The 9,399-nt window shown below is 60.1% G+C and overlaps 1 protein-coding gene across 1 annotated transcript; it reads left to right on the top strand.

The window, feature by feature from the left end:
• Positions 1-637: 637 nt before the first annotated feature.
• Positions 638-8,973, top strand: TLE5 (TLE family member 5, transcriptional modulator). The gene is made up of 7 exons (XM_060094607.1): positions 638-769; positions 1,881-1,978; positions 4,313-4,376; positions 5,787-5,831; positions 6,506-6,568; positions 7,944-8,018; positions 8,108-8,973. The coding sequence occupies exons 1-7, from the start codon at positions 743-745 to the stop codon at positions 8,327-8,329; spliced, it is 594 nt and encodes a 197-aa protein (XP_059950590.1). The 5' UTR covers positions 638-742; the 3' UTR covers positions 8,330-8,973.
• Positions 8,974-9,399: the final 426 nt, after the last annotated feature.

Raw genomic sequence — 9,399 nt, 5'->3', positions numbered from 1 at the left:
AAATGTGTGTTGAAAGCATGGCTCGCAGGAAGTCGGTATCACCACCTCCTTTCTACAGAAGAGGAAACCGAGGCTCAGAGAACAGCCCGTGAGCCAAGATTACAGAGCATGTCCCTGGCACGCGTCCGGGTCGCGCCATGACTGCGCCGGCGGTTTCCATGGGGGCAGCCGGGCCCCCCGGCTCTGACACATGGGGAAACCGAGGCCCTGGCGGCTGCCAGGGCCACCCGGCCGGGAAGGGCCGCGGCGAGGCGGGGGCGCGCCGGACCCAAGGTCACTGCGCCGGCCGGCCCGGGGGAGGCGGATGGGTGGGGATCCGCGGGCCTCCCCGGGCGCGCGCCCCCCCCCTCGGCGGCGCGCACGGGGCCCGGGAAGCAGCAGCGGCAGCGGCGGCGGCAGCAGCAGGTGGAGCCGGAGCCTCCGCTCAGCCGAGGCCGTGGCCACTGCCGGCGTCGCCGCCATTAGACAATAGGAGCGGCGGCCGGGCGTGCGGGGAGGCGGGCGGCGGGGAGGGGCGGGGAGGGGCGCCGGGCGCGCAGGAAGCGGGGCCCGGGGCGCGCCGGGGCCGGGCGCGCGGGGAGGGGGCGCAGGAAGCGGGCGAGGCCGGGCGCGGGAGGCGGCGGCGGCGGCCCCGGGAGCTGCCGATCGGCGCCGGGACAAAGGCGCGGCCGCCCGGCGCCCCGAGCAGCCCGAGCCGGGGCGCACAGCCGGGGCGCAGCCCGCGCCCCCCGCCGCGACTGACATGATGTTTCCACAAAGCAGGCATTCGGTAAGCGGGGCCCGCCGGCCCGGCGCCCCCCCCCATCCGGGCCCGGCACCCCCCAGTTCCCGGCCGGGCCATCCCCCCAGCTCCGGGCCCTGCGTCCGCCCAGGTCCTGGCCCGGTCCCCTCAGTTCCCAGCCGGACCCTTCCCTCCCCCAGATTCGGGCCCTGCGCACCCCTCAAGGACCAAGCCCTGCGCCCCCCGCTCCAGATCCCAGCCGGGCCTCCCCCACCCCCAGCTCGGCGTCTTCCCCCCACCTCCTAGGCCCAGTCCCCTCCAGCTCCGGGCCCAGCGCTACTCCCCACCCCCAGCTCCGGGGCTCCCTCCCATCCCCCGTAGCTCCCGGTCCCCCTCCCAGCTTCCGGGCCCAGAGCACCCCCCTAGCTCCCAAGCCAGGTCCCCTCCAGATCCCAGCTCAGATCCCCCCAGCCCCGGCCCCAGCTCCTGGGCCCTGTGCCCCCCCCCAATCAAGCCAGCCTGGGCCTCGGCGGCCTTCTCCTCGGGCCTGGGGCGCCCCGGGAGCCCCACCAGGCACCTCTAACGCCGGGGCTGCTTTCGGGGCCTGGGAGTGGGGGAGACCGGAGGCGCACCCCTCCCGGAAGAGCTCGGCCCGGAGGAAGGGTGCTAGGAATCTGGGGTGGGCCCCCCCGGAAGATTTCGGGTGCTTAGAGAGGCCCCTCCCTCAAGAGGAGTTTGCAAGGAAGCCTCATCACCCCCTCCCACGCCGCCAGCTTGGGGAGGGACCCTCTAGGACACGTTCTCCCCCCTCCCAGAGGCAGTTGGGGCGCTCAGATGTGCACCCCCTCCCGGCGCTTTGGAGGCGCGGTAGAGGGCGCACCCTGCCCCCCACCAAGGGCGGGCCTTCAAACGCACCTCCACAGCCTGGGGGGGGCGGGGGACGAGAGCCTCCGGGCGCGCCCACCCCCTTCGGCTTCGGGCGGAGAGGCGGGGGCAGGAAGTGCGGGTGGGGGCCGCTCCGGGGGCTGTAAACACGGGCCCGGGAAGTGGGGCGGGGGGGGGGACGCTGCAGCTGCGCCGGCCGCTGCCTCGGGGCAGCCGGGGAGAGAGGTGGGTGGCGGCCCCACCGGATCCTGACCCGGGCCGCCCCTCCCCACAGGGCTCGTCGCACCTCCCCCAGCAACTGAAATTCACCACCTCGGACTCCTGCGACCGCATCAAAGACGAGTTTCAGCTGCTGCAGGCTCAGTACCACAGGTGAGCTGGGGCTGGTGGTACTCGCCCCGGGAGAAGCTGGAGCCCCCTGCTCAGATGGCAAGACGGAAGCCTGCAGCGGGGGTTGTGGCCCCTGCTATATATCTAGGCTCCGGAAAAATAGAGGCGTTGAATGTCTTAGGTGGCAGGCACTGTTTTTAGCACTTTGCCGATATGAAATTCATTTAGTCTTTAAGACAGTCCCATTTTGTAGATGAGAAAACTGAGGCACAAAAATTTCAATAATTTGCCCAAAGCCTCAGCTGTCTGGTGTCAGAGCCCCTCTCCCCACCCCCACCCCAATCTGCACTGGATAAAAGACCTCCCAACAGCTGGAGTTGGGGATGGGCCCTCCACCTCCCACCCCCCACCAAAATCTGTAGTATGTTATCTCTCTCTGCCTAGTTTTGGAGAAAGGGTTCCTGCCAGCCCGCAGAAAGGTGATTCTCTTTCTAGAACTGAATCTAACGTTTCTAAAGGGCCTGCCAATGTGCCAGATCTAAAGAGAAAGGAACTATTATTGTCTTCATTTTACACTTAGAGAAACTTAAGCCCAGAGAGGATAGGAATGTCCTGGGGTTGCACAGCAAGGAAGTGGCAGAACTGAGATTTGTACCCAGTCTCTGGGTTGAAGAATGCAGATTCTCAAGGTTTTGCTACGGAGGGGGGCTTTGCCTAGGAATCAAAAGGGGGTCCATGGCCACGAATACCAGTGGGGTCTTGGGCCCTCTCTGGACCTTAGTTTACCCACACAAAAGTATTCTTTGAAGGATCCCGAGTTTTCTCCAAGAAGAAACTGGGAACAGTGATATATTTGTTCTTTGGGGGTACTTCCTATTCTCCCCATTTGCTGAAGATTGAACATACATCCTTTTGTTTAATCTTTCCTGCTGCCCTATCATTGTGCCCATTTCAAAGATGAGGAAACTGAGGTACAGTTGGTTGAAGGGCAGGCCTAGGAACTTTGTTCTGGTCCTGTGGTAGGGGCTTTGTCTGGCAGGCCTGGCCTTTCTGAGCTTCCCTGGGGTGTCCCCCCAACCCCGGCCTGGGCCATGCCCACGTCACAGTGAGCACTGGGGCTGATCCAATTCCAGAGACCGAGGGTCAGATTGCTGCCACAGCGCTCTGTGACCTCGGGTAGGCCACACCCCCTCTCTGAGCTTTTGAGTCTCCATCCGCTGAGCCTGGGCTTCCTGCTTTACACTGAGGGGTCCTACTATGTTGGGGGCTCACACAGTATCCACCAGTCCTTCAGGAAGGGCCAGAAATGCAGAGTTTGGAATGAAATTGCCTGATTGTGTTTTTAACGGTGGCAACAAATGAATATTTTTAAAGAAAATTGGAGAAACCAACTGTGGTTGTCCTCCCAACCGGGGTATACAAGTCGTGATCAGTCTGGCAGAGTGAAACTCCAGTCTCCTGAGGTGACTACAAGAGCAACTAAGTCTTTATTGGGTACTTACTGAATACCAGCATTAAGAGTGTTTCTGGTCTTAATTCATTTCATCCTCACCACCTCACCCTCAGAGGTTGGAACTCAACAGACTTGGAGACCAAGACCCAGAGAGGTAGAGGGGTTTGCCCAGAGTCACACAGCATCAAAGTAGCAGGGTAGAACTTTGGACCCAGTCTATCTGGCTTGAGTTTGTGCTCTCAGCTCTTTACCTGTCACCCTGACACCCTCGTGAGGGGCCTTTGAGAAATACCCAAAGCTCATGCTTGCTGGGGGAGCTTGAGAGAGGCGGGGGCGGTCACCATCTCTGTTACCCAATGGTGGAAATTTATGCCCCCCGGATAGGGAAATCAGGACCCACAAGAGGGGCTTGGGTGCCTTTGAAGATTCCTTGGTAAATCCAATCCAGAGCCCTACCAGCCAACTCGGCTCTCACAGCCTCTCCGCAGTGTCTGTTTGTTCCTCCTTTGCTGGAGAGTTTTCCTCAGTGCTTGAGAGTATGGCCTCTGAAGCCAGCTTCCTGGCTGTGTGACCTTGAGCCCGTTCACTCAACCTCTCTGGGCGTCCATTGCATCATCTGTAAAAACAGAGTGATGTTAACAGCCCTGACCTCTTTGGGTTTCAGGAGAGGTAAAAGTTTCTTTGAATCCCTGTCTGACCTACAGTCAGGGCATTTGCTCTGATTTTTGTTATTTTTATTATTATTTTCATTGCTTTCTCTGCCCCCAGATCTGCAAGGTTTGTTTCATAATCCCCATTTTCTAGCTAGGGCACCTGAGGCTCCCCCTGCCCCATCTGCCTGTACCCCACCAAAGTTAGGGGCTCCCCTGCACAATGGGGGGGACCTCAGCCTAGCCCCCGCCCCTCCCCGTGTTCTTCTTCAGTCTGAAACTCGAATGTGACAAGCTGGCCAGCGAGAAGTCAGAGATGCAGCGTCATTACGTGATGGTAAGCCAGCCGTGGGGTCCAGTGGGCAGGGATGGGGACCCCAGATCCCCCCTCCAGCACCAGCAGCTGTTGCCCGAACCCTGGCCGCCACCTCTGGGATGCATGAGGAGTCAGGGTCAGTTCTCCATTCAGCCTGCCCCTGGGCCGGGCTGAGTCCGTCTTGCTGGCCTGGCTGCCGTCCCAGGCAGTGGCCGAGGTGCCAAACCACCGGGTTGCAGCCTGGGCCTGCCAGGTCCCCCGGCTGTCCTTGGCAGGAAAGGAGCCAATGGCTGGGAAAGCCAGGATCTGACTGAGGGAGCAGCCAGATCCCTCCCCACCCCCATGGTCCAGGCATCCCAGGCTTAACCCTTCCTTGCCTGAGCCTGGGAGGAGGACTCTCTGACGTGGGTGGGAGGGAAGGGGTGGCACTGCGTTCTTGGGCCTGACATTTGAGACCCTGCCCGTGCACACTGCCAGAATCACTTGCTCGGTTTCCTACCCACCAGGTGGCAATTTCAGCATCAACCCCACCCCACCCGCACGCCCCACCGCACCACCTCGGTCCAGCCCAGAGCCCACTTCTCCCAGGCTGCGGGGGAAGCAGAGCCAGACACTGAACCTCTGGTCTCAGGGGGAGGGATGGGGCTGGGGCAGAGAGAGGGACCCGGGACTGGGGGACTCCATAAGTGGGTGCTCCCGGTTTGAGAAAGGCTGCATGGAGGATGGGGTATTGCAGCTGGGGTCTTGATGGATGAGTAGGAGCTTGCTGGGCAGAGAAGGGAAGACCACACAAAGGCCTGGGAACAAACTTGGCTTCCCCCCCCCACCCTCCCTGGGGTGACAGGGGCGCCATGGGACGGTTTAGAGCAAGGGAAGGGTTAGGGTCAGATCTGGGGCGTGGGGGGGGGGGCGCTGCTGGCCCCAGAGCCAGACCCAGCAGGATTTGTTTATCCTCGATTATTTATACCCAGGAAGGCAAACTTCCCTGGAGTCCGGGGCCACCCGCAGACAAGACACATAAAGATAAAAGATTAGGAGCCTTGGAGAGAGAGAGAGAGAGAAAGAAAGAGTGTATGTGTGTGTGTGTGTCTGTGTGTGTGTCTGTGTTTGTGTGTCTGTGTGTGTGTGTGTTAGAGGTTGGGGTGTGATCATTATTCCAGAAACCAGGGCACCCACACCGCTGCTGGGGCCCTGAAGCTCCCCCAGCTTCCGCAGCAGCCCCACCAGGCACCTGGGCCCCAGCGCCTGGTGTGGGTGTCTCCCCACTTCCATCTCCATCTTTTTCGCCTGCCCTCCCCTCCCCATCTCTCCATTTCTCCCCTTCTCCCCCTTGTCGTCTCTCTCTCTGTCACTCCCCCCATCTCTTTGTCTCTGGAGCCCCCCCATCCTTCATCCGCCCCCATTTCTCTCTGTCTCCTCCCCGCCATGCAGTATTACGAGATGTCCTACGGCTTGAACATCGAGATGCACAAGCAGGTACGCCCCCTTTCCCCCTCCTCCGCCCCACGCTTACTTCGGCACTCCCCCAGGCAGGTAGGAGCTTGCCCACCCCTTGGCTGAGCACCAAGTCTGCCCTGGTATCCTGTTACCTCCGAACCCACCCCCCTTCTTTCTTAGGCCTCCCTGACGGGTTTCTCTCCCTGAGGGGGAGGGGCAGAGACTTTCCGGGGACCTGCCACCCCCCACCCCACTGTCTCCGGTTGGCAAACAGCAGGGGAGGGGTGATGTGCCAACCCGCCCTGGAACCCCCAGATTGCCCCTTGCCCTCCAGCCTTGCTCTTGCCATCTGTGCCCTGATGAGGCTACTCTCAGGTATGTCGTAGAGCACTGATGCCAGCTGCCCCCACCCCTTTTCCCGTCTCTCCCACGGAGCACTCACTACCTATCAGGTGCTGGGCATCATCTTCCCAGGGCCACCGGGACCCCAAGCGGCTGGGCGTGGGTTTGTCCTGTGCTCTTAGCCTACAGGGCAGAGAGCCAGCCTCAGATTCCACCTTTGCCGCTGATTGGGTGCCCATGGGCCCGATGAGTTGACCTGACCCTGGGCCGAGCTGGCCTCTTCTTAGATTAGACAGAACCCCCAGGCCTCCCGGGGCTGGTCTGCGCCTGCCCCAGCTGCTGCCCAGGGCTGAAGCGTCTGTGTGTTTCAGGCTGAAATCGTCAAGAGGCTGAATGGCATCTGTGCCCAGGTCCTGCCCTACCTTTCCCAAGAGGTGAGTGGACCCCCCAGGCCTCCCGGGGCTGCGGGGAGGAGGCGGTAGATGGACCGTGAACTTTCCCCAGGCCCTCCCTCCTGCAGCCATCTGGGGCAGCAGCGTGCTGGGTGCCCCAGGGCACACGCCTTCCCTCTCTGGACCTCCTAGCCACCAGCCAGTCTGTGCAGAAGAATCCCCAGGTTGGAGAAACCCCAGAGGTGTAGGGCAGTGGAGGGTGGGGCCTCACCCTGCTGTGGAATTCCCAGCCTGAGTGAGTCATTGCACTGTAAAAATGTCAGCTACACCGAAGACTGCACCAAGAATTCTGTTTCCCTGTTTTGCTTCCGCCTTTCACCCCCTGAGATTCATCTGCGGGGCCCTGCTGACCGCTGTGTGGACGGGGGGCTCTCAGCACACATAGGCAGACATACAAACAGGCACAGATACGCGCAGATGCAACACATAAACACATGGCACAGAGACACAAAGAGCTGTACACGGACACACAGGAACCAGGTACCCAACTCTTCCTCTTTTGTTTCCTGGGGTTCTAAGACTCTGGGTGTGAGGCCCACTCTGTACACACACAAACACACACACGTCTGGGTCATGTAAGGCCCATCTGCGCTCTGCCAGATTTACTGTTGATAATTCATCATTTTCTCTTTAACCCCCACCCATATCTTGGGGTCCCTCAAGTGATGCCCAGGAACAATTCCAGGAGGACACCATGAAAGCCCCAAAGAAAGGGATTCTTAGGACCCTGAAGACCTAGCCTTGTGGTTTCCGTTCACAACAGGGGCTCTCTGATAGCCAAGGCAAAGAAGGAGCTTGGCAGATTCTAGCATCTGCTGGCCAGAGAGACAGATGTTCAGGGAGGGCTGGGGTACAGGGTGGGGGATTGCCCTGAGCCCAGACTCATGCCCCAGCCCTGCCAGAATTCACTGGGCCTTCCCAGGCTGTGGCGGAAGAGGAGCTTGGGTTAGCAGATCTCAGATCTCTTGGACCAGCAGTCCTGGTCTGAGGTCTTAGAACCAGGACTTCCCTGTACTGTTGGCCAGGTTGTGCACTGCACTTCTGCTTCTTTGCACGTGGCATTGGTCGTGGTTCAGGCTTTCTCAGACTCACCCAAAAGCTTCTTCCTAAGATTTTGGTACCAAGCCCTTTGGGTCTTCTCTGCATCTCTGTGTATCCCATTTTCCAGATGAAGAGACTGAGGCTGGATGAAAGGAATCAGCTGGAGAGAGGGGGGTTTCGGGAGGCGTGGGAAGCCGTGGAGAGGGAGGGCTCTAATAGCCCAGATGGGAGCGGGGCTTCTTCTGGGCTCTGAGCCACAAGCCCTAACAAGATCGGGGCGAATCCGTTGATTTCTCTCCACCCTGCCCCCATCCAGCACCAGCAGCAAGTCTTGGGAGCCATCGAGAGGGCTAAGCAGGTCACTGCTCCTGAGCTGAATTCCATCATCCGAGTATGTTTGGGGTCTTCAGGGGCAGCAGCGGGTGGGAGAAGGACAGGTGGGCCCAAGGGGGCTAACGCTCCCCTTCCTCTGCCCTGCAGCAGCAGCTCCAAGCCCACCAGCTGTCCCAGCTGCAGGCTCTGGCCCTGCCTCTGACCCCACTGCCTGTGGGGCTGCAGCCCCCTTCGCTGCCGGCAGTCAGTGCAGGCACCGGCCTCCTCTCGCTGTCGGCGCTGGGCTCCCAGGCCCACCTCTCCAAGGAGGACAAGAATGGGCATGACGGTGACACCCACCAGGAGGATGATGGCGAGAAATCGGATTAGTGGGCGGCTGGGATGGGGGCGGGGGGACCAAGGGGAGACAGACACGGAGAGAGAGAGAGATTCAGCGTAAGACACAGTATAGTTCGGGATTGGCTCAACTCTGGTAGTATTTATGGTAGCCGCCTGCTGGGGCCCTCGCCCTGCTTGTGTGCCACCCCCTGACTTGGCTCCTACCCCCGACTCCCAGCCTCCCTCCTCCTCCCCTGCAGCCTGAATGGGTCAATACCCGCTCATACCACAGATGAGGCAAGCTGAGGCTTGGAGGCGCAAGTGGGAGGCCAGGTCCGAAGGGAGCAAGACCTCAAGAGGTCCAACACCCCCTGCACTTCCCCAATTCGCACACCTGTAACTGACAGTCTGCCCGCTGGCCCCCCCCACCCTCCCCGGGGCACACCCTGGCCTCACACCCTGGCACTGCATGCAAACACAATGCTAGCTGCCCCTCCCAGCCCTGGGCGCCCCTCGTCTGCCCCTCCCACTCACTCACCCTCTGCTAGTTCCCGTCGCCCACGCCCACCTAGTTCTGTCCCCTCACCCATGAAAGAAAGGGGCCAGGGACAGCAAGCTTCGCCCGGGGAACAGGGTGGGGTGGGCGGCCCAGAATTCCCTTTCTCCCTTTCCCAAATAAAGATGAGGGTACTCAAGTTGTCTTGGTTTTTATTTTTTATTTTTCCTTTTTCCAGTATACTAGCTTGTCTTTTAAGAAAAGGGATATTAAAAAAAAAAGACAAAAATGTTAAAAAAAAAAAAAAAAGCAACACCCACACCTGTGTCTGTATATAGCCTTTTAGACTGTCAGCCTTTGTTGTGTTCAGTCGTTTGATCTCTACGGAGAGAAGTGAAAATGCTGTATCGAGGGTGGGCTTAGCTGTGCCTTTCAAATAAAGATGTGAGACGGTTGGTTGCCGTGTTCCTGCCTCTGTGTTGCGAGTTGCCCGCGGTGCCCCCCTTCCCGGGGGAGGAGAGGGCTTCCTTCAAGTCTGAGTCCCCCTCGTCTGTTACAGGACTGGATATTGAGAGTCCTAGCTGAGTCCGGCTTGTAAATGTAGTCTAGCTCCTGAACTTGGCAC

The sequence above is a fragment of the Mesoplodon densirostris genome, chromosome 3 (genome assembly GCF_025265405.1).
Source record: "Mesoplodon densirostris isolate mMesDen1 chromosome 3, mMesDen1 primary haplotype, whole genome shotgun sequence".
NCBI lineage: Eukaryota > Metazoa > Chordata > Mammalia > Artiodactyla > Ziphiidae > Mesoplodon > Mesoplodon densirostris.
Note: the sequence above shows the minus strand (reverse complement) of the source record. Positions and strands in the feature narration are given on the sequence as shown.

Bases quoted from the DNA above. Each gene is read 5' to 3' on its own strand.
- TLE5 (XM_060094607.1), top strand. From the start codon at position 743: ATGATGTTTCCACAAAGCAGGCATTCG. The intron at 770-1,880 runs GTAAGCGGGGCC...CCCTCCCCACAG, and splicing joins TTCCACAAAGCAGGCATTCG to GGCTCGTCGCACCTCCCCCA. The intron at 6,569-7,943 runs GTGAGTGGACCC...GCCCCCATCCAG, and splicing joins TGCCCTACCTTTCCCAAGAG to CACCAGCAGCAAGTCTTGGG.